Raw genomic sequence first — 25,850 nt, forward strand, 5'->3', positions numbered from 1 at the left:
TGCCCTGTTGAAGTTATATTGTTAGTTTTAGGATAGGTAAGTTGTGTCTCTGTAAACTGCAGTAGCTACTTTGGATTGCAGTGCCAGTGTATCCTATATCCCTCCAACACTTCACAAAACATCTTGTCAAATTTCCCATTGGTAGGGTTTGAAACTACAACTTGCATATGTTCAGCCTAGACCCATCAGTGTAAGTCTAACTTTTAGACGGGAAGGAGAGAATTATGAGATGATGAGGGTGATAATTGTAAGAGTGGGTAGGGAGATAAAGCATGTTATTTTCTTCAGAACGGGTCTTGGTATTACAGTAATTGAGAACACACCACCAAGAGATTATTTATGTGGCAGCAGTGAAAGAGAGAGGTTGGAATTCTTGCCTTTTTTTCCTGGCTTTGGGAACTAAATTGGAGCGGATAGTTACAGAGAGCACAGCCAACTCTAACAAAATCCCTATTTAGGTCATCTGTAAAGAGCAAACATGGGATGTCTGAATGCAACATTGTGCTCTTAGGCCTTTCAGCAGTAGTAAAACTTCATGGCATAGATGAAACTACCTTGCGCAGACACAGCTTTTATTAAAAAAAAAAAAAATTACTCTTTTTTTTACCTGCACAGTTGTTTATGCCAGAGCTACCACTGGTAAAATAATGTTATGGAAAATAATGGCCATAGCTGATATAAATGTTCCAGCAAAAATCTCTGCAATAGCTCTGACATAGTGAGGAAAATAGTAGCTGTTTACTCATTCTTTAAAATATTAATTCAGAACCAGATCAAAAACCCCTAATCTAAAGTGTTCCTTCTTAAAGACAGTACTCACAAAAGGAGTATAATCAGAAATTTGGGTTCTGTTTATTCATTTCAGAGTGATTTATTTATGTAGCAACTGCTACTTAGCCCAAAGTGTAAAGCTCATACTTAATCTGCGATATACTATATAGCATATTTAATAGCGTATATGAGAGCGCATATTTGGAGAACCTGGACCAAAGCTATCTGGCTTTGCAATTTAACGTGCTACCTTTACTTCAAGCAGGTAAATGTGGCATGCAATGACTTTCTGTCTCTTTTGTCCTCTTGTTTTCCCCACATCACATAATGGGTGCAGTTTTCCATATATTTGTGAGATTGCGAGCATTCAGGGCTATAGTCACAATCTGGCAACAGTGTACCTGTGCTATTTCTTTGGTTACCCATAGAAATACTATAGTAAAATTGCACTTTTCATCTTAATGCTGAATAAATTACTTCTTTACATATTCGGTAATATATTCTCCTGTCACATAACTCTTGTTATTGTTAATTGGAATTGCTTATGCTCATTGAGGGAGGAATACTTTTCATCCTGTTTTGAATGAAAATCTGTAATCTTGAATTTGTTTCTAAACTTCAGTCATGAGGAGAGCAGTGCAGGAAATTGCTGCTGTTCCACCAAATTAGCTTCTCAGATATCCTTTTAATTGGAGACCATAACTCAGATTCTTAGTATTTTAGGAAGCTGAACAATACAAATTGAAATACAGATATTTCCAGTAAGGGCTCAGTTCAAAGAAGGCTTTTATACACAGATGAGTCTGCTAACAAATAGCATGTCATATGATAATGAGACCATGTTTTCTTCCGCAGTTTCACATTTCCTAACTGCACTGCTGTGAAATAAGTGGAGTGTTTATCTACTCTCTCTTAAACTGACAAATCTCTGCTAGGGACGAGTGTGCCCACTATAGACAGAACATAGGTATACAAAAAAAAGTCTAAACTCTCAATCAGACACACACCACTTCCAAATGCAATATATTACACTTGTTCAGAACATTCATTTCCGCCAAAGTATTCTGTTTTTAATGTAAAGACTTCAATTTATGTTTAAGAACAAGCAAACTATAGTACTTTGACAGCCGTTCACACTTAATTTCTTTGCATTAAACCAACAGCATTCTTTTCCACAAACATCCATTGTTAGGACAATGCTCTCAGACGGAATTTATGAGAAATGGAATTATGTTACCAAGGAGATAGCATTTACTATAATGAAGAGTAGATCCTAGAAAATGGCCCCTTTTACAGCAGCTCAGAACAGAGCCACAAAAGCAATTGATTGGTCTTGGCATTTAGTCTTATATCAGCTGTGTCATCCATAGCTTCAGGAGTGAGAACACTAATCTGAAGTGACATTTCTGTTCTGGCGGGCTTTTCTGCCCTGATGAAAGCAATTACCTCATTCCTAAATGATAATTTGCAGGAGTTTCAACCACTTTAATTGATAATTTTTTGTTCTGAGAAGTTCAATTGTGAAGTGATTAGCTGATTTGGTAAATAGAAATTTAAGGTGTGAAATGTACAAGTTGCTCCAAGGTAAAGTGCTGTTTATTGGGTGCTGCAAAATTGCTTGATAAAACTGCAGTTTCTCTATTATCATGAGGCTGGCAGCTCCTTAGTTCAACATAGGAAGAAAAAAAATCAAAACACTAGTGTTCTAGTTGGTGAGTTGGTGAGTTTGAACTGGTATATCACAGCTCACTTAATTGTTCCTGTATCAAAGTGTACGTTAGTTTTAAAAGATTGTGTAGGATGGTGAGTTTGTAATCCTTAAAAATCTGCCAGGTTCCTATTATTATGTTCTAATGACTCACTTCGGAAGTAAATCCTGTTATTTAAACGTTGCAACAAAGGTGCTTATGGGCGATAAAACATTCAATTTAATGATTAGTTCAAGCATACACAAACCTTTTCCTGAAAAAAAAAAGGATGCATTTCTTTGAACCACATTTACGTATTGAAATAAAATAAAAGAAACCTCTTCTGTCAAACAACCGCCCCTAAAAAACACCCTCAAGTCTCACTGATATAATAAAAAGCTTGGGTTAATATAGGTATTATTTTTTTCAGAAGTTGCACGTTATTTTTACAATAATTGTTAAAGCACGTTTGGCAAAATGTATTTTTGCTATCTACAAGGAAAAGAGGCTTTTTAATAGAAACCAGTTCTGTGATATTTTCCTATATAGTGAAAAAATAATGGTCATTTCATGTGTTAAATGAGAAATATAAAGCAAAAATGAAGGTCAAACTGATTTAGCACATCAAACAGTCTTTGTCAGCCAAGCTTAATATATCCTGAGTTTGTGGAACAAATGAAATTTTGCTGCTATGTTACACTTTGCTTCCAAACAACCATTACAACTGGTTTTATATATTGTGTGAGCATCAGACCATCAAACAGTGCATCTTTACTGACGTGTTGCTGCAGTGATGATCTACAGCAGCAATCTGCCATTTATATAAGGGCAAAATGTGCATCTATATTTAGTTGTGAAATTGGCCTATTATACTCTTGATGTTTACAGAGGCTAACATAAATTAATGATGACAGCTATGAGCAGTGCATTAGTTAAGCAGCAGAGTTTTTACCTTGAACTTGAAGGTTCCAGCTTTAACTTCCAGCATATACTATACAGCTTTCTTCACACATTAAAGAAAGTCTTCTGAAAACATTAATTTTTCTTGGACAGCATTAAATGGCTTCCATTTGTGGACTATGCCATTGATGATAATGTCAGATAATGGTTTCATTTACATTTTTGGCAAACTTTTGCCCCATAAGAACGGTGATATTTATGGTGTGGAAAAAATGAATGCCCCTGAAAAGTGTTTGTTCATTGAAAGGGTCTGATTTGACTGACTTTGAACTTAGGCAGATGTCAGATATCCCTTGTCTGATGAAAAGAACCGTTTGAGGAAGCAGGGTGGCTCGCTAGATTATGTACTGCACTTTCACCTGAAAGTCTCCTCATGCAGCTCATGTCAGAGCAAGTATAGATACCGTGGTAACTATAGATTCCAGTTAACTATGACCACAGATCTGACAAGTATGCAGGTGTTCAAAGGTTCACGAGTTAAAATGCTGAAGTCTTTGATGAATTTTTGATGGATGAATTTTTAATACAGGTCGACCTTTTTCCTTTGAGGCTGCATGCGAGATTAATTGATAAATAGTGAGACTGAGCAATGTTCGGATCTCCTAAGCAAACAAGTAGAAAAATCCATAAAGATCTGCCGTCTGACTTCTCAGATGTACTTAAAAAAGAAAGAAGAAGGTAAAATTTAATGTGGCTTTTGATTTTCCTCCTTTCCTCTTTTTTGGAGGTTTTACCCTCACGAAAGTACTCTTCTCTTTTAAACAGCGTAACTGTTTTTTATTAGTGTTGAAGTTCTTGTACTCTCAGTTCAGAAACTATCTGTGTGAAAAGGAAGTCTATTAATAGGACAGCAGAAAAAAAAGAAAAGCAAAGAAAGAGAGAAAACATCAAGTCAAAAAGTTGTTTCAAAAGAAAAAAATCCCAAAAGATAGCAAAATACTGTGTAGAAATTAGAGATAAACTTATTAACATGCTTTCAGTATCAATTTTTCAGAACTAATTGAGTTAGTCTTAGGAAGTTGGAGAGGATTTTTTCTTCTTTTAATTCACATTCACATCTACATAAACATTAGCTCTCTTGCTTCATTCTTTTATACTCACTTGTATCTACTATACTGAAAAATTATCCAGGTTCATGCATATTTGTGAGCTCTCTAGAGCATAACATTTAGAAAAACAGAACAATAACAAAAACCCTTGACAATAGGAGGCTTTAGGCTCCTGCTGCCACCAGTGGTGATGCTTGACTTGCTGGACTGGACTTTTCAACTGCAATATGTGCAATTCTGTAACCTGCACTGCAATATGTAGTGCAGGTTACTCTGCTTTACTTCCTCCATCTTTCCCCCAGTCTAAATCTTTTCTTGGAGTCTGAAAATGTGTACCGATGTTCAGATGTATATCCACTTGGATTGAACACTGTTTTTAAGATGTCACTATTAACGAACACTTTTGAAAAAACCTCAGGCATAAGAAGAATCACATAGAAGCAAAATAAATAAATATTTCAAATAATTGGGTCATTCCAATATTGATGCGATTCCATTCTTTGAACTTCTAATTAAGTATAATTGTCCTGTGAGATCAGTGAAATGGAAACAGATTTTTATAGGCCAGAACGTGGCCTATGGGTGGCCACCTATAGGTGGACTTGGACATTATCTTAATGAATTGCCCAGGCATTAAGAGTCAGCTTTTCTGTGTATCCGTTGTTATAAATGGGCTTAACTGACCTCGTTTTTTGCACGGATCAGCTTGAAGTCCCAGGAAAGATGCTCCTCAAGAATGTGGCTAAGTGAGGGAACAGGTAATAGATTATTCCTGTGTACAAACATTCATATTAGTTAAACTGTCATACTCATCCACTACGTTGCAGTGATATAAATACAGAAATTATGTAAATACATTATTAAAAAAGGGGGAGGGATCTAAAGTTGATCAAAATATAAAAATGTCCAAAGTATGACAATAATATGTCATATCATTAACACAGAGCAAGGTAAGAACAAGATAAGAGGATATTTCTAGTGTTTCTCATATAGAATTAAAAAAACGCACACCTGTGGACTCAGAAGCAGTATAAATTTATTTCCTTGTGTAATACTACAACTAAACTCAATAGCAAGTAAGCATTGTCTTATTCTTTATATCAGAAAACAATGTACACAGAAAGACATTATGTAACTGAAAGTCTCTTTCAGGGGGTTGATGTAATATGGGGTTGGGTCACTTAGCTCCACTCCTTTTTTTTTTTTCACAGACTCCTTGTGTGATCTAATGTTGCACATCCTTTCCATATATCTGATTTTTTTTCTGTGAAATGGATATAACATCCATCTGACTGCGGCCTTTGGAGAGTTGGATAATGTTTGTAGTGGTAGTTTGTAGTAATGTTTTTGATCCTTGAATTTAAAAGACTAGACTAATATAAAAATACACACACACGCATATTGCTTCATTCTCTATAAAGCCTGTTATAAACATTATTAGATGTTGTTAAGTATTATTGTACTGTATCTGGTTTTGCTGCTGATGATTCATATTGTTGGTGGAGGCTTAAGAAATACGCTAGTGGTCAATAACAGCTGAATTAACAAGTATGATATTGTTTAGTACCACAAGAAAAAGTGCTCTGTTCTGGTATGCTGTTGCACTTGTAAAGTTTCTCCTGAAGTCAGGGAGGATTTCAGTAGCATTATCAAAAACACTGCGCATCCTCTGTGAGAGTTTGCTGTACTTCTCTGCTTGTAGTTAATGAAAATGAGCAAAAACTATGACGGCACACCACAGACAAGCTGTCCGTTGGCTGGAGCCATTATATCTGGAGCTCAGCAGCCCATCTGTCCCTCAAACCTTGTTTTATGGCCATTGCCCCCAATCCAATCTCTATTTATGACAAGTATAGTGGGGGCACCATAAACGCCCACCGGTGCTGTTATGTGGGGCTGAGCAGGGGGAGACCCACATCTCTGAGAAGCCCCGCTTGGGGGGTCCTGCCTGCAGCAGGTTTAAGGGAACAGCGTAGGTGAAATGTTAATATGAGCTGTCTTTCTAAAACTGGGCACGCCTGCTATATATCTGCTTCCAAGCTGTATTTTGAAATTGCAGATAGAAATATTTATTTGTAACCACAACCATTCCCCTGTTTTCATTCAAAATGCAAACTCACGGAATTAAATTATTTCACTGATTTTTACCGCCCAAACTGAGACATGGAAGCGAGGTATTGATATGCTAAAAAATCCTTGCTAATGTAGGTCAGTGCATCTGTTGATATGCTGTAACATGTTTGATTGCCATTATATGCTGCAAAAATTAGGAGCTGTGATTGTCCCATCTTTAAAGTGACAGATGATGATCTGTCAGACATGTGGAGGTTGTGGGTGTGCACACAGATATGGATGCATGTATATGCTTATGAATATAAAATATATAAAATGATGTGGAATAAAATATGAAGCAGGTTAAGCTTGGAATGACCACAAGCACAATGAAATCACAAGTGAGTTATGAGTACCAATAAAACTTTTATGCAACACCATATTATCATGTCTTCTGCATCTGCTGTGTCTTCAATAGAAAATTTACTTTAGAAATGTTGTGTACACCATTTTAAAATTATATGGTAGTATTTATTGTACCCTTTCATCTGTAAAAGCCAGACCCTCTTTATATCAGTCCATCTGGAAAGGTCCTAAAAGGAAAAATAATATATATTTTAGAAACCTACTATCTAAAATAGCATTAGTTTTCTAGCCATTAAATATCCTGTTTTTATGGTACTGCATCTCAGAATTATCAGGAGCTAGCAGCTGGAAACCTCTTTCTCTTCTTTAGTGGACTCTGTATATGGAAATTCTTTGAGAAGTATGTTCTTAAGGGAACAGATGAAGTTTTGCCATTGTACGATGACATCATCCTTTGCTATTGTACAGTGATGCACTCTGATCCAATTATCTGAGGTCCTTCCGATTCTCCACAGAAGGCGGAGAGGGAACAATATTTATGTCCCTGGGGTATATTTCCCACTGTTATTTTCTTGTCAATACTGCAGATAGCATACGTGGGTTTGCTTGTCTGTTGGGAGACCTTCTCTATCATGTAAGAGCTCTTACATGTGGGGTGCGTGCTTTCTTGGTGCTTTCTGAAAGTTTTTCAAAGCCACTTAGTAAACATGAGTATAGTTTCCCACACTTTTATTCTTCTCATTAGCAGGAGAGCCTGTGGGTATTTCTAAGTTTTTGCAGCCTGATACTCTAGCAAGTTCATTTATGTTACCAAGAACCACCTCTAATCCCCATGTCATATGACGGGACCCAAGATGAGTTTTGCTCCTGTGTCAGCACCACTGCTTTCTGTTGTGAGCTTCACACCCCTCTTTTCTAGCATCCTCTTGGGATTATCAGTGCCAGCACTTTGCTCTGTTAAGAGCATCTGATGATGAAGCTGATGTTACCTATCAGAATCACAGGTGCCAGAGAGGATTAACAGTGATGTTTAGGTCATATCTAAAGAATTCCTGCATCCTGCTGAGGAAATCACTGCTCCCAAATTAAGGACCCATTGTATCAGCATAACTGCAGTGTCCAATGCTACAAGTGTATTTCCCTAAGGAATTATGTAGAGCAGAAATTAGGACTTGTGTGTGCGTTTCAACAGACACTGTTTCTACATTTAGCTTAATGCACTGATGCCAAGATGAAAGTGCTCCAAGTTACAAACTCCGTGACTTGAGTCGCTTGGTGAAGCTTCCACAAATGACAGTACAGCAAATGGCTGGGAGGAAAAACGTGTTATTGATAATACTGCTTCTCAGGAGTGTCTTTTGTACGTCTATTATATCAGCTCCCCATCCCTTGTACTTTGGGATATTTTTATTGTAAAAGTTTGAATACACATAGGTGGATCTCAAAGGATCCTCTTTATTTACACAGGCAGGCTCACTTTTCAGCTTAATTGGCTTCCATTGCGAACTGTTAGTGATCCAGTAATGCATTATATAAGTTTAGATTGCCGTATATTATTCAGTTTCAGCAATCTCCTGAGCCATATACAGGGCTTGTAAACTGTGGATTCAGTCTTTGGTGTTGCGAAGGACTATTCTATCACCATTCAAAAGTCGCTGGGATCTGTAATGTTTCTGGTTTGTTTTACGAGGGATCTCCAAAAAGCCCCTTTCTTACAGAGGGGCATAATTAAGTGCAAAGATGGTGTGAACCTCTTGGTGCAGACTTTCAGAATACATCTAGAATCTCAGCTCTTCTGGATCCCTCAAACTTGATTTGGGGACTTGAGGTCCTCAGGCGTGGCTTCTGGAGAAAAAAGGTGTGATGACAAGTAGTAAAGGCCTTCCTTTGTGCCATGAAAATGAGCTTTCACTTGAGCTTGCAAGCAACTGGGCAGAAACACTTGCCTGCCTCTCTCTTATGTTACTGTAGTAGGTATTTAACTTGTGTTAGGGTATCTTACACCACTGAAATTTATTGGACAGTTCACAACTCACGGGGCTGTAGCTTCCAGGTTTCTGTATATACATAAAATATTTCTATCAGCTATATTTAATGCACCTTTTGAGGGATTTTACACACCTATGATGGTGGATATTTAAAATTTGAAATTGGACAGAGATGCATCCACAATGAGCATTGTGAAATCTTATTTTTCAGGTACTTTTCTCCTAGAATATAACTTATAAATCTAGCTGCTAGCAGCCTGTATGGAGTTCATAAAGACAAGTATGTACTTTAGCGCGGGATTCAGTAGGATGGTATATCTTTACCTGTGGGTAAGGACATGCCATTTCCTCCTGTATCTTTATCTCACCATCCCTATCTCTTAGTCAGGCTGTCTTTTTAAATATAACTGCTATTAGTATAGAATTGTGTAGGGAATATAATTTGTTAAGCATTCTCAGGGAAGTGTGATGGAGGGATTTCATTTGTATTTTAAGGGCCCAGCTGATCTGCCCTTTCAAGTCTGAGGTGGTAGAGACAGCCACGAAAATGCAGGTGGTTAAGAATATTAAAATAAGAGAACCTCTGTAGTTTAAATTATTTCCAAATTAGAAAGATAGGTAAATAGAGGTCTCAGAATCATGGTATTAGATCTGCATGCCTAGATTTTACTGGTCTACTTCATATGCCAGAGTGCTTTTGTAGATCTGGCCATTGTGATTTTTTTGTTGATAAAATCCAGGGTTTCAGGAAGGGTTGTGGAAGCTTGAGAGAAGTGTTTGCTGTTCCATTACACACTGGTTGAATTCTGGCTCTGTTGTAAACCAATGACGAGTTAATGGAATTGTGGCTGTAGCTTCATCAAATTAATAAGTAAGCAAATGAAGCAAAGGAAAGGTAGAGTCTTTGTGAGGGACAAGAACAGTTTCTACTCACATTATGCAGTGACTGGGAGACACCAATCCCAGCATCAGCACCAACCTCTATCCACCAAGGCAGAAGTATGGTCAAGCTTATCATATCCTGAGTTGAACACTCTGCTCTATTTAAAAAAAAAAATAAATAAAACCTCTCATTAAAAAGAAAAAGGCAATATCTGTTCTTTGTAATATCTACACATTGACTCCTAATCTTTTGGGAAGTGTACTGTACATTTCTTTCTCTGCCTCAAACCATGCAACAAAAAAGTTAATTCCTTTTCCCTTGCAAAGCTGTATTATCATATATTGAAACCAACTGAAAGTTTCCTTTGAGTTTCAGGGAAAGATCAGGTTACGTGCTGTCATCACAATGTGCATTCAGCAGTTATACACCAATTAAACAAATAGCCCAGGAGTAAAATCTGAGTTACCTTTAGGCCTTGCATAGGGGTGGTAGCAAGTGATACATTGATGCGACAAGAGTAAATTAATATCTTTGCATTTCCACCTGCTCAGTATGAAGCAGAAGGTCCTTTCTGACCAAAAAGTTGTCAGTCTGACACATATGTGGTAGTGAATTACAATCAGAAATGCGAAGCACATAACTGTCTTAACTGCTTGCTCGCCCCTCTGACAAAGGTTGCTGTTCCCACAGCAAGGACAGCTGAACAACTCATAAAGAGCAGCTTCATGAAATCCAGGAAGGTTTATGTTATTCCGCCAGACTTAAACTTCTGCAGCTCCGAAGCTACTGTACAGCCTGTTTGGTCATCTTGGCTGCACTGCAACCCCGGTCAGAGGTGGCACACTTCAGTCATCTGCTTTTAGCCTCCTTTTCCCAATAGTCAGCATTTGGCACAAACTTAGACAAAATTGGGTTACAATGGATCAGGAGAAGCAACGGCATCCATGCAGATAAACCCCACCTACACGGCATTCTTGGGAATCCTTTCTTGTGACTGGCAGCAGAGAAAGGAAGGGCAGGCTAAGAAGAAAGTAGCTGAAATGAGTTAGGAGTAGTTAATGTGTTGGCTACCACGGAAACTCAAATATTATCATTAGTTTTAATCATTCAAAGACAGGAGTACCATTAAATATATCCTGAAGTCTGTACATCCGTACACAACAGCATTTTGAAAATGTGGTAATTTGTATAGAAGACCAGCAGTGAAAAAGCAAATTGGTTAAATGTGACAGAACACTAATATTGATGGATGTCCTACTTCGTTTATTTTCTTTCAGTTTACAAGCTTTGAGGAAGGAAAAGTCCCGAGATGCTGCTCGCTCTCGCCGGGGAAAGGAGAATTTTGAATTCTATGAGTTGGCAAAATTGTTGCCACTGCCTGCAGCCATTACCAGCCAGCTTGACAAGGCATCCATCATCCGACTTACAATTAGCTATCTGAAAATGAGGGACTTTGCTAATCAAGGCGATCCTCCGTGGAACTTGAGAATGGAAGGACCTCCACCTAATACATCAGTAAAAGGTACGGAGTAAATATGTTGTGTAGTATCAAATATGGCAGCCTTTAGTAACCTCTAAATTGAAATTTTTACCATCATCCTTTCTTCTTTCCCTGCATATCAAATCCTTTAAAGGGATACAAATGTGGAAATCTGAGGTCTGCATGAGAAAGACACCATGTGAAGGTGAAATAAACCTCTTATTTTATTTATTTTTTATTTAACAACGAACCTGTTGATATAACTATTACAGCTGTAAGTCTTCTCGGTGACATAGACTAATTTGCTTGAAGTTATTTGGCAATGATTGTGTTGCTTTGTTTTAGTATTTTATATAAGGATGCGTTTGAGAGGAGGATGGTGTTATTCCTTGATTTGAGGACTCAATCTCTTAATTTTCTGGCTAAACCTTAAAGGCATAATCGTGTATTTCTGAAGTTCGAGAGGATCACATCCAAATTTTTAAATCTTCAGGTTTCTCAGACTGGGATTTTATTTATCATCTTGTAATGTGTATAGAAATTATTTTTACTTCTGAGCCAGTAGGCATCTATCAACATTTCAGCCAAAATAGACTGTTTTCAATATTAAACACCCTCTTTTCATGCTCAAATAAGCAGCTGGGTAGGAAAATCAAAGTTTTAGACGTGAATTGCCACAAAAGTCAGGTGAGAGAGGATCAATTATTTTAGAGGCCGTGTGCGTGTTGGTCCTAGTGTTTCCAATGGCTTGTATAAACTGGACATGTTTTTGTAACTTGATTTTTAGTCATGCTACTTATGTAGATGAGTGTGATCTTTCTGTCTGATAAGTATTTTAAATTAGGGAGCAAGTTGCATTAACAGAACACAGAGTTACCAAAACCTGGGAATGGTGGTTGTCCTGGCTTTGACAGCACACAAAACTGCCGTGTTTTATTTCAGCTACTGATCTCGCATTTTGGACAAAACATTTTGGAAAGAGGCGTATGAGATTTGAGCACTTCAGGTTTTTTCCATACAGTATGAAACTTAAACTCTTAATCTACACTAAACTAGATAGATTGTATATAGCATGAGGCAAAAGAAAAAGCCACCTTTCAGGGTGGGGGGAGGAGGAGGAAATAGAATCTTATTTATCAGCCCACAACTGCCCATGAAGGGTTACTGGTATTGATGGTGCAAAGGGCTTTTACCTGCTCTTCCATTTAAAGCAAGTAATATTACTTAAGGAAAGTTGTAATTTTCAATGGATGGAGATAGACTTGGAGGGCAAAAACCAAAGGACTTTCAGGCTGATGATTTAGTAGCTGGACATATTTGCGTCATTTCATATATTTCATTTATATTATCTGCCGCATCATATATAATTTTCATGGAGAAAAAAAAAGGTAATAATTACATCATCCAGAGCATGAGTATAACATGGTTCATCAAGCTTCTGATATAATATGCAAATGTTCCCCATTTTTTCAGGATGAGAGTTTATTCTCAGGCAATTAAACAGTGTTTCAAGGCAGATGTGAAGTGGACTCTGCTGTACGATCTATAAGCTGTCTGTTAAAATAAATAATTCCTCCCAAAATTCCTGTAGCTAACAGACAGTGCTTCTACAAGCTGTCCTGTATTACGGAAAGTCTGATCTCTGCAGATCTCTGTGTATGTTTTCAGAGTATCTGGGATCTGTTTTTCATTATCTTCTCGTGGAATAAGAATATATATCTGAATACTGAAGCTTCCTTTTTGTGTGAAGATTCTAATGAAGAAAAGAATTTTAAGGGAGAATGAAGCCTTATGCTAAGACAACAGCATAAATAGTCTGGTCTAGATTAACACATTTCTCCCTATAAAAAAGCTAGGTAAACATTTAATGTCTTTTCACCCTATCCGATATAATAATCCTGCTCCTCCACCCATCTGGTGATACAGTTCCCATTCCTCTAGGCATAAGGGGTGGGGGAGGGCTAGGGAAGGATTTTTGCTTTTTTTTTTTCCTGTTAGTACTTAGCTTTGCACTAACTAGGTTTGTATTATTTATGTGTCAGTATATCGAAATAATGAAACAGTGTTTCATTGTATAAGAATTCCCCATAAGCAGGTTTAACTGTATAGTACAGGTATATTTTATTGCTTCACCAGTTCTCCTTACATAGAAACCTGTTAACACATTCTGATCAAACATTCATGAAATTACATCAAAAGAAATTCATTTTCATTTATTAAGGTTGCTTTTTGCTGCCCTTGAAGAAGTTCATATGGATAAACAAGCTCACATAAATAGCTTGCAGCTTCATGTGAAGTATGGTTGATAATCCTACAATAAAACACTAGACATTATATTTTGTGCGTGCCCAAGCAATCTTCTGAATAGACTTAAAGGTATTTGGAAAATTATATGAGAGGTACTTACATTGCATAGCCAACTGCTTTTTTTTTTTTCCTCCCCCCCCCCAAATGTGAGGGTCTGCTTGTGTTAATAATTAAATTTAAAAGCTTAGTTTTAAGTTTGTCCCCCAGTACTGTACAGCAATTTAATAATTTTAATTTAGTATTTCAGGAAGGTCCTTTACTCTGCCCTGTATTTATCACAGCTTTTCTTAAAAGTCTATAAAGGCTGATGAGTTTGTTTTCTTATGCCTATTTTGTAGCGATCACTACAAGTTGTGCTTGCAAATGAACGCTCAGGTAACTTCATATAATATTTTCAGAGTCAATTACTTCATGGAAATATCTTGAGCAATTGGAAAGTAACAGATAGTTTTCTCCATTATTTTAGAAATATCTGTATTGTTATAATACAGATCAAATCTGCAATGAACATTATGCATTATTCAAGAAATGACCAGGCATTCTCAGCAGTGTTACAGCTAAATAACTGATGATTGTAACCTTTAAAGAAATCTTATTGTGGTGACTATTGGTAAATCATTTCTCCATTCATAGTAATCTTTATTTAGAGGCTATCTAGAAACCATTATATCTTTTATTAATCTTAAAAGCAATAGCCAATGATTTGACATTTTCTAAAAATGGATAAATTTTCCATCTTCTAATACAGCAGACTTCAGTCATTTTTTTTGGTACATTGTCTAAGGCTTTCTCTACGTAGGAAGTATTAGTCCTTGTAAACAAATACACACACGACTTGCAGCAGATGAGTTTAAAGATTACAGTTCTTAAAGACCAGGACATGATTCTCATATGGCAGAAAATAATCAAAAAGTTATTTAGCATCAGTAGGAATAAAATTGTTATTCTTTGCATACTACATACTATAAGTTATGAATAACTACTATTCCCCTCTGTTTCCAACCCTCCAAGAGTCTTTGTCTGACTCCCAGTATTTAAGGGGTATGTTTTGAGGAGAACAGTAAATGAGCTGCTAACCAATTTTTTTCACTCAAAGGTGAGTTTCTGAAAGTTCTCATCTGGGAATGGAAGTATTTTTAGAGTATATACTGCGTGTTCAGCCTGACCCATACTAGGCCTTGTAGTCCTTTTCCAACATCAAACTCTCCTGAGCATCTTCATATTTTGGAATATCATTTTCTTCAAGTGATTTGACTCCAAATTTCTTTATATATTTAGCACAAACTGTTGCTGAAAGTGGTCAAAGATCATGCAGCTTTTTATGTTCTTTTTCACTATGTCATAGGTGTTTTCACCAAGCCATATTTTCTTCCTTTTTTTCAAGTGAAGAGAGGAAGGGAGAGGAGGAGTATGAGGCACCGTGATGTTCTCTGGCGTGTTGAATGTGTTTGGCTGCCATGCCATGTATTTCCTTTTTGGGCAATCTTTGGGACACTGGTACTGACTCGGGACCTCTGTCACTATAAAAAGAAGGCTCATGAGTCTTTGTCTTGAGGAGACATCCCAGCATTTGCCATTTCTGTTTCTTTTGAAGCAGCAATTAAACCCAGTAGTCTGTGCCTAATTTTGCAAACCTTTGTCCTGGAAATTTGCCATGATGACATTAAAATAGTTATTAGATTTTCATTCTTTTTTAGTTGAAGTGAGGTGATTTCTGTCTTTGGAGATACAAGTGTTTGTGCAAGGCCATGAGTATAATTTTCTGCTGAATGACATGATATATGGAAACTAGAGCATGTAAGACAACTTTAGGCATGTTTTTTCTTTGAACGAAAAAAAGTAATTGTGGAATTACCCACAATCTCAAGTTATAAGTGGGTTTATCATGAGCTTTATTTTTTTTTAAGCCAAATCTTTACATTTTACGTTACATAAATAGAAGAATTTCACTTATCTTCTGCCGTATGAGAAGAGGTGAATGAGAGATTCTAGCTGAAGAGTGAAAAGGACTTCAGTAAATAGTACTGACCAACTGGTAGGTTGCATGAAGAATGTCACTTTTAGTTTAGCCATATCTACTTTTAGTGTTACGTGTTCTGAAATGAGGTAGTTTTACACATCTGTGTTCTGGAATTAATATATATGAGTATGAAGATAAATCAGATGCTGTCAAAAGTGTTTGTGGTGGACTGAAATTTTTCTTGTCCAAATTGTTCTTGTCCAATGTAACTAAATATGACTCTGACATGTTGCTTGCAATAAAGCATTCAATGTTACTTCAATTCTGCATTGGTAATAAAATAAGTAAAAAATAATCACAAGAAGAAAAATTATGCTTTAAAACAAAATTACACCTGTTTCGTTCAAACTAGCATGTTTTTCAAAGGATCCATTCTCAACGTAAACAAAGTACGTAAGTATAGGTTGAAAATGAACTTGATGTCTTACCATACTACGGAACTTGATGTTGAGGAAATAAGTCCAGTGCTTTGAATTCTCTGGGAAAGAAAATAAGCAATAATGATAATTGGAAAGTAGGGTAATTGTTATCCCAAATGTCAAGTGGGATTACTTTCATTAATTTAAATACCTTTTTGCTAATAATTTTTATGCTGGATACATATGCATTTTTAGGAGGTAAATAAATGGCTCTTGTCTGAATGATCTCATTGTGGAAACCCTTTAAATAACATTACCTGTTGTTAGCCTTTTATATTTTAAACCGAGTGTTGACTTCTGAGCAGGAGATGCAAGATAGTACAAGCCTTTCCCTGCCTAACTACACAAGCCTTCCACTAAGACCAGCCTTCTCTTTTGAACCACCACACAATTCTGTCTCAGGGAAACCATCTCTAGGGGCAAAGAAATGATGATTACTTTATTCCTCAGTGTTTGTGGCCTAAGATGTTTTTCACTGTTAGACATGAAAAGTTCAATCAGATGAAAACAGCATAATGCAGATGAATTGGAGGTATTGTTTGTTATGAAAAGGGTCTCCAAATCTGGCCATCTTGCTTTGCGTGGAACTTCTTCTTGTGCTGGAGAATTCTTGATAGCCCTGTAATCTATTTCTCCCTATCTTGCATGCGTTTTTCTTATTCTTATGAGAATCTGATTCCTGTTTATGTGTAGGCCACTATAAAGTGCTCTGACTGTGTACCAGTATCAAACACTGGTTATAAACATAATGCCTATCTGTTGTAAACCTGTTTATGTGGCCACAGGAGCAGTGCAGCTGTTGGAGTAGGTTGCTTAGTCATTGACCTGTTACATAGGTTAAAGAAAAAGACTATTAGATGTTGTTGGAATGTAGGAAATGAGTGCTGGAAATTTCAGACAGTCAGTGGTAAAACATTAATGTTCTTTGTGAGAATTATTGATGGTTTCCTAGTATGAAAGATATGGCACCCAAAATGAGGTAGCTCTATTTGAATCTCATTGTGATAGATAAGATGAATTGAATACTGGACTCGGAGTTGGTGGTTGCCTAGTGACAAGTGATCATGACCTGATTGCTTTCAATCTCTGCAAATGGAGGAGGGTGCCAACCAATATACTCAGCGCTTTTGAGGGACTAATTGCCTAATGGGGAAACTTATATGTGAAATTGATTGTGAGGAAAAATTTTGATGGAAAAATTAGAATAGAAGTTGACTAGAAGTCTTAAAGAAAAATTTATGAAATGATGGTTTCCTATGCACCTGAAAATTATAAAACTGTATCCTTTTTCAGAATAAAAATGAAATCAATAATTTGAAAAAAAATGTGTATTTATATAAAACTTTGGGAATAAAAGGGAAATATATAGCAACTAAGATAAACTGGAATGTCTGAGGTGCAGAAAGTTGAGAAAGACAAGCAGAGACATTAAGAAAAAATCTAGCAGGATTAGAAAAATGAAAGAAAAATTGGTTTTATGTGTATTAGAAATAGGAAGAGTTCTGGCAACAGCATAGGCTCATTAGCAGTAAGGTATAGTAAAACTTCTGATGCAGCAAAGGCAGGAGAGCTTGATACAGGCTTATTTAAGTGCTTCCCTGTACAGAATCCATTCTACAGATCTTTATAGTTCAGGTTACTGTTAACAGTAGTGTTCATGGAGCATACACATCAACAATACAAAAACCTGGGGAGGAGAATTCTGCTGTTAGAGTTCATCTCATATCTTCTTGAACAAAACGGGAGTATTATAGCTTGTTGTGGGTTTTGTCGTCTTGTTCGTTCCTCCTTGTTTCTCCCTCAAGCTCCTCACGCAAAAGCATTCTGCCGCTGGAATCCAAATGCTGGAGTCCCAAGCGTGAGGCTCCATGAACTGCCTGCTCTGTGTTTGAGTCATACCCATACACGATGAATGCTACCTCTATCTTTTCTGCTGGGGAAACAAGAAATCTTTCTTTTGTGTCTGAATCAAACTTTAAAAGTACTTGAAAAACAGAAGGGTATAATTCTTAGATGTGCCAAAAAAAGCAGATCTTCCCAACAGAGCAGGGAAACCCCTGACATCTCAATAATATCCACTGGCATTGCCTTGCTGTGGTTGCCACAGTTCTGTGTTGCTTCTTCGGTAGGTTACCTGCCGTGGTACAAGCAAGGGACTCTGAAACTCTTGGGCATCATTATCCTGAATCCCAGCTTGTAGTGTTTCTCAGATATGCCAGAACTGTTGAATAAATTGTCTTTTATGTGTTCTTCAGACAAGGAATTGGGTTACCTCTGATATCAGCCTGGTCCAATTTTCAGCATCATCCATTCTTTGCAGTGCTGGTGGTGTGAAGTTTGCAGTACCGAGCTGTCTTAGAACTGGATGTCCTAGCCTCAAAGCAGTTGTAGGCAAAATATTGGGAAAATTCCTCCACTAAAGGGATAAAAGTAAGATTGTATATTTTTTCAACAAAATGGGTAAATGGAAGGTAATTTTTATAAAACAAACCCAGCTTAATTCTCTGAAAGTGCAAGTCCGATTAACTAGGATAGGCATTGTATACTGAAGTATTTGTAAGGCATTTGACTTACTAGTATGTAAGAATTATGGTTTTAAAATACTAGAAGAACATTATATTAGCAGAACCAAGTTAAACACATTAACTGTATAACTGATTGATCTTTGAACGCAGATTGAAGTGAAAGGTACTATTAAGAAAGGAGTTTCTGTGGTTTTTTGCAGAAACCACTCTGGGCATGATCATCAATGAACTGAGAGTAAACATGGCATAAGTGCTGATTTAAAATTTGCAAATTACAATGATGTTTGGATCATAGACAATGATCTGTGTAGCTTAGTAAATCAAACCTCCTAAAATTTATTTCAGTATAATGAAATTGAAAACTATATTATTATTATTATTATTATTATTATTGTTGTTGTTGTTGTTGTTGTTGTTGTTGTTGTTGTTTTATTCATTTTTATCTTTGTTGCCCTAAACTCCAGGCTACTGGTTGTTGCTTTGTAGTTAATTTTGTTACAAGACTTTGAAAGGTTTTGGTTTTCTTGTGATGCAGAACAGGAACAATGGGAAAAGCATTTCAAGTTCAGCTGTCCTTTTTTTGCATGAACAAAAGCATAAAAAGAACCGACCTGATCCTTCCAGTTCTGCTAGCAGAAATGATAGAATGATTTAGTTTCTCATGGTGCTTTATTTGTATCATAAAAAGTTCTATCCATCACTTCTGTGGAGACACAAAACATTTACTGCTGGTAACAAATTAATACTCTTTCTAAAATGTTGTCAATCAGATGTCAGTCCCTGGAAGAGTTTATTGCTAGAACTCCACCTTACAACTTAACAATTAAATAGGAAAACAACCAAACAGTACGTGTTTTTAAGAGCAAGGAAATAGAACAGGTGACTTTAATGTCTTTTCTCTCACTCCCAGCCACTACTGCATTTCCATTCTATTACACTGCAATTCATCTTCCTTTGTCTCTTCTTGTGCTGTTACACTGACTTGGTCATTTTTGCATTTTCATTATATTCTTTTAATACAGTTTATTTTTCTTAGCCATTGATTTTTTTTGCGTCCTTAGCTGGAACACTGAATATGCGTAATGTTATCTTCTTGTACTCAGCTTCCACTGTTGACTCTCTCCTTTTTGTATTCCTCTATTTTTCTGTACGTGTTTGCATTCTCAATGCAGTCTTAGTAATGAAAACAACCTGGTGAAGAATATTAGTATTTAAAAGAAACCCCAAAAAGTTTTAAACTTTTCACTGCATTCTTTCTTCCTTCAATGTGCATGTCTTTCTGTGCACAGTAATCCTCACTGTGTCATTCAAAATTCACTCCTGAGTTGAGAACATACCTTCCTCATTCCAGCTACAAGATGGTGAGTGTTTCCATTATAATTCATGGCTGAGAATATTGACAGTATTGGCTGAGTGGGTTTTGGCAAGAGCATGGGCTTCAGACTTGGAGAGGTAAATATGTTAGGAGGAGAATAGTATTGACAGTTGCATTGGCTCCAACCTTGGCTATGATGGTAAAAGAAGTCAGGGGAAACTTTCAAATTAAAACAAGTTAATTTCTTGTCATTATATAATGATATGGATTGTCATCCAGTAGAAATTGTTATGTAAAAGTCAGTGCCACAACGGTCCACTTTTCCAAAACCCTTAATAAAATGTTTCCATATGATTTTTACATTCATGTTTTATTTTGCATGGGTTAGCTCCAGGTGGTCTTTTTTAGAAGCATGAATATCTTAAATTATATGTTCCGTCTACATAACTTTTTCAAATAACACACATGATGGGGTTAGCCAATTACAGATGTGCAATAAATCCGGTGTGCCAAAAGTGCTTGTTCTGCTTTTTGCTTTTAGTAATCAGAAACAGACAAAAAGTAATCGCTGCTGTAGTTTTTGATATGTAAAATGAAAAAAGGCTGTTGTTATCTGCAGATTGCAATATCTGATAGAACTTTTGTTTGTCTTTTTATTTGTCCTTTTCTGAACAGAAGAAAAGTGTCTCTGCTCTGAAGAGTGTTTTGGACAGAGCCTCAGTAGGACTTAATATTGTAGTGCTCCATTTTTCAAATGAAAGTGGTTGAGGAATTTGATCTTGTGGTTGGATTTAACCATTTCAGTACAGCCGTCATACCTTAGTCTCCTCAGCTGAGCAGAGAATGTAAGGACATACGTAAAGTCCTGCTAAATTCAATAGAGTTTAGCCTTTGTTTCTTCTATTAATGTAGCTTATTGGTTTTCCAGATCATCTGAACTTCTGCCATGTATCTCCAGTTGAATGGCTGCTTCTTTTAGACCTTGTTGAGTCTGTTGCAGGGATAATAAATACATCTGCATGAAGAGCTGAAGAAATAGAATAACCAACCCATAATGAATGTAGCAGAGACCTTAAACAAACAAACAAAAAAACAGACAGGGAGCCACTTCCTTATTAGTATGTAGACATAAGGAAATAAAGCAGTGTAAACGAATGAGCTTTTACAATATTTGTTTTACCAAGAGTTACATCACTCTATATTACAAGTCAAAAGTTATGACTCAAAGAAAATATTTTGCCTGAAGTGAAAGAAAACACACAAACATTTTTTTTAAATGAAGAGAGTAAATCTATGTTTCCCATCTCATATGTTTGCAGTTATATATTTATTAGTATTTTCCAAAGTGACTGTCTAAATATTTGGAGTAAATAATAGAGCCCTGGAAATGGAGTTTGCAGTATATGGATTTAATAATAATTCTTATTTTCATGTAATAGTTATATTGGATACCTGTGGTCAACAGAGCAAGATTTAGATACTGAAGGTAGACCCAGCAATTTTAAAAACCAAAGTGCAGTGATTTTATATCTATATAATATGCAAGTATAACCACAGTCTGACCAAAGTTTGACCACAATATCAACGCAGCTTAATTTCTGCAACTGTTCTCTTTGAAGCCAGAGGAAGGAAATCGAGTTTCCACCAAATCCCTATGCTCTTGTGGTCTCCCATTTCAATCAGGGATATAGAGTAGAATACAATGAATCCATAGTAAAGACTTTCCCAGGACATTAGAGAGATCAGTAAAAACTGTTTTCATTAGCTGTCTGTAATTAAAGAACACCCTTCATAGAGAGCTTACAATTTAGAGAACATGTAAGCCTCTACATCTATCTGAGATTGCGAGGAAAATAAGAATCTCCACACCGTTGGGAACTTAGGTGTTGTTTTAAAATATCAAGCTCCCTTAAGAAACATCTTTTCTGTTTATTTGCTAGCTTTTAAGCCAAGATGAATATTTTTGTTTTTAAAACCTTTGAAATCAGTCATACTGTGATTTCTGTTCCTAAGGAAGGAAAGGCAAGTCCCTAATGAACTACTTAACTGCAGTTGTGCCACAGTCCTCCTCATAAATGGAGCTGTCTGAAAATGCTTACCTTAATTTCAGTGCTTGAGCACATCACTCCCTGTAATTCTTACTCACAGTTATCCGAGTGCATCTGCACAAGCATGTGTGTGTTGTCACTTTGCATTCTACTTGTATCATATAAAAATTGTTTTTGCTTTGCTTTGCATGGGGTGGTACCACATGCAAGTACAAAATTCCGTGTCTTATTTCATCATCTCGAAAGTCATTAAATGCATATTCATAATTATAAAAGGAAGAGGGAGAAATATTTTTGTTCACATTTTTATACATCTAGACAATTCCCAAACATTACCTATAGCAAACAGAATAATATTGTCAACATTACCTCACTTCAGAGTGAGGTTTTAAAATTGTGGTTTTATAGAAAACCACAATTGTGTAAAGGTTTAGGAAAAATCAGGAGCTGGGTTTTTGTTTGCTTTTTAAGTACATATGACATTTCTACAACTATCAGAGCAACTCTACATTTATATATCCCCTTTCAAATTTGAATTGCTGTGTATGCCAGCTGTTTCTCATCCTCTTGATGAAGCAGAACAGTGCTGATAATGCTAATAGAGAAATTGAGGCATATACAGATTTAGGGCTAGCTTTTCAAAAGAGCACAGCACCCCAACTGGGGCCAGATTTCAAAAGATCTCTGATCCTATTCAGCAACAAAATAAATAGCCAGATTTTCAAAAGATTTCAGCACTTTGGTAATCTGATCATAAGAAGCAGCTGCTGAGCACATTTGCAAAGCCAGCCAAGAGTGACTTGTTCAATATCACATGAGAAGTGTGTGATGGAGCAGGGAATAGAGCCCTCTTCCCATGTCCCAGGACTAAGGTCCAGTTCTTAAGCAATAACACTGTCTTCATGTCTTTTGCAAGAATACTGTATTGAATGAGCTTTTCTTTAGGAAGTTTAACCCATGTGTGTGAGGAGATAGTTTTCAGAATAAAATTAAGATTTACACTCAGGGTAGATAATGAAGCAATCAAATAGGAGGAATATTGCTAATCCATTTTATATTGAATCACTGTGTTATATTGTCTTAATTAGGTATATCTTATAAAAAGAAAAAGTCCCTTCAGTATTTTTCTAAGATTTCTTAGTCCATTGCCAATCTTTTAAGTGTCACAAGAAAAAAGTTAGAGTACCTAGGTATTCTAAAACAACCTACAGAAGTCTGTAGCAAGTATATTGTATGGCAAGTCCAGGTGTGATTTTCTGTGGGCTTCCACCCTCATACCACATTCTGCAGGCATAGGGTTTATTTTTGTTTACATTTTAAATGTTTCTTTCTGTTCCTTCCTAGAGATGAAGAAATGGGGTGTTTAGTTTTCCTTTTCTGAAGATAAACATTTTGGTTGTTTATTTCATACTTTAGCACACCATTTTCTCTTCACCCTTACATGTCAGACTGTTTCTGCTTATTTTGTGCATAAACGCTGCTACTTACTCTTCTCGTCCTGCTCTCTGTAGTTTCTATCTCTGTGCTCTTTTTTTTCCTCTGCTGTTCTTTTGCTCCAACATCCTATCCTGAAGACTTAAAGGGCAAGTTTTCTTTCACAAATATTACTAAGGAACTGAGAGGAAAATTAACAGCTCACCTAACCTCATTATACATTTTGCTTTTGCAATTCGTTTCTTCAGCAGCCTCATGGAGGCTGTTGATTGTCCAACAACCTCATTAAACATAAAGGAACTGTATTCTTCATACAGACAGCTATGTTGAGAGGCCATTTGGCAGCCCTGAGACTAAAAGCTCCAATGTTTAACAAGGTCTGCATACTGACTCACCCATCACTAGCTTGGAGTCAGCCCAACAGATGTTCCTTGGGTAGAAGCATCAGGCAAAGCCAGTGCTCAAATAGCTTTCCAGTGTGTGCTTACTGGCAGCTTTGATGTAATTTCGTCTCTGGCAATGATGATGCCAGACAGCGAGCATGGCATGGGATGATCTTTGAAGATGCGCATGTCTGTCCTGAAAGGGTTCTTATTTCACCTGCCAAAGAGGAGACGAATTTTGGAGACCGCCTCCGTTCAGTCTGAACTGAACTGCACACAAAGGATAGACATGATGGTCATGAGATGATTGGTCCTTGAAGTGCAGAGCACTTGTAGAAGTGTTTTGTTGAGATACAATGTTGAGCAGCTGTGATAAGCATCCAGTTTGACTTCTTGCAGACCCCAGACAGAGAACCTCATCCAGTATTTTCTGCATCTGTTTGAGATACAGGTTTATCTCTTTAGAAGGTATCTAATGTTGATGTAAAGCATTGAAATGATAAAGAATCAACTACATCCCTGGGCAGATTGTTCCAACACTTAATTACTGTCACTGTGAAAAAAGTGTGCCTCATTTGTAGTCTTATTTCAGCTTCAGCTTCCAAACACTGGATCTTGTTATGCCTTTTTCACTAGATTAATGAGCTGCCTACTGTCAGAAATCTCTTCCACATGTAGGTATTGTGATCCTCTTAACCTTCTTTTCAGTAACTAAATAAATTCAGCTTTCTTAGTCTTTCACTATAGGGAATGACTTTCAGAAGTCTAATCACTCTTGTAGTTCTTACTTGAGTCCTATCCAATTTTCTAACATATTTTCAGAATGGAGGAAATCACAGCTGAACACAATATTTCAGTAACAGTGTCATAAAAGCCTAAAGTAAAAATTGCGGTATCTATTCCAGTGTGATATGCTCTGGTTTATCCCAGTGACATATATTTGACATGCATTTTGGTGTAATATAAATGGCTATTTTTTTTTTACTTTGGGAATTAACATGATTTTCTCTCTCATTGTGGTGGTTCTGGATTCCTTTTGTTGATAAGGATTGAACAATGTCAAGAGGTGAATTCTCGGGAATAATTGTGAATGCTGAAGGTTACCCTTGGTTTGTATTTTGTTTCAGTGGCATAATTATTTCAGTAGGAATAGGCCGTGGTATAGAGAACGGAACTTTAGAGAGCAGGCACCACAAGGTGAGACTGGGTAAGTAATCTTTTGGGGAAAGTGGCTTTCACAGTTAGCATATAGAATGGGCGAGGATAGGTGCAAGTGCAATGTTAGTTTACCTACAGAATTCGGAACATCTCTGAAAACAAACATCTGTCCAGAGTTGTCCAAAGAGTTCCTTATACCACCTCCCAGTCTGATACCTGTCTTATTCAGACAACTTTCATTGGCATGTTTGGTATCAATTTCATATCTGGACAAGAGAAACCAGAGCATAGCCAAACTAAGTGAGTGCAGGAGATCCTTCCTAAGCATGCACAAAAGGTTCCCTTCCACCCAGACCTGCCTCAAAGTCACCTCTATACACACACATGCCCACAGTCACAATCCTAGTACTGTGGTGCACAGACGTTACGGCTCTGCAAGGAAAAGGAACTCACTTTGTAAGACAGCATATTAACCGGAGCCAAACTTTGTATGGAAATAGGAAGAAAATATCTCCTGATATCCTCCTCTCCCTTGGTTCAAAATTAGAGTTAAGTGGACACAGGCTATCTGCATGATTTGAGTTCAGCTCTCTCTAGTATTTCCAAGTAATGGAAAGAGACATAAGCCTTGTCTTCAAGGAAAAGTTGCTTCTTCAGAGTGTCCTGGTTTTGGCTGGGATAGACTTAATTTTCTTCCTAGTAGCTAATACAGTGCTGTGTTTTGGATTTAGTATGAGAATAATGTTGATAACACACCGATGTTTTAGTTGTAGCTAAGTAATGTTTGCACTAGGCAAGGACTTTTCAGCTTCCCATGCTCTGCCAGGGGCACAAGAAGCTGGGAGGGGGCACAGGTGATCCAAACTAGCCAAATGGCTATTCCATAGCCTGTGGCATCATGTTCAGTATATAAAGTGGGGGAAGTCGGCTGGGGAGCAGTGATTGCTGCTCGGGGACTGGCTGGGCATCGGTTGGCGGGTGGTGAGCAGTTGCATCACTTGGTT

General features: G+C 37.0%; 1 protein-coding gene across 6 annotated transcripts in view; it reads left to right on the top strand.

Moving 5' to 3' along the window:
* The window catches only part of NPAS3 (neuronal PAS domain protein 3), a 625,969-nt gene that overhangs the window by 181,607 nt on the left and 418,512 nt on the right, over positions 1-25,850 (top strand). For 4 of the 6 annotated variants that reach the window (XM_072865785.1, XM_072865787.1, XM_072865790.1 and 1 more), the window contains 2 exons: positions 11,035-11,279; positions 11,392-11,442. In XM_072865785.1, coding sequence (XP_072721886.1) covers positions 11,035-11,279; positions 11,392-11,442 — 296 coding nt within the window. The remainder of the gene's footprint in view (positions 1-11,034; positions 11,280-11,391; positions 11,443-25,850) is intronic. The other 2 variants (XM_072865786.1, XM_072865788.1) reach the window with 1 other exon arrangement.

The sequence above is a fragment of the Ciconia boyciana genome, chromosome 6, assembly GCF_034638445.1.
Source record: "Ciconia boyciana chromosome 6, ASM3463844v1, whole genome shotgun sequence".
NCBI lineage: Eukaryota > Metazoa > Chordata > Aves > Ciconiiformes > Ciconiidae > Ciconia > Ciconia boyciana.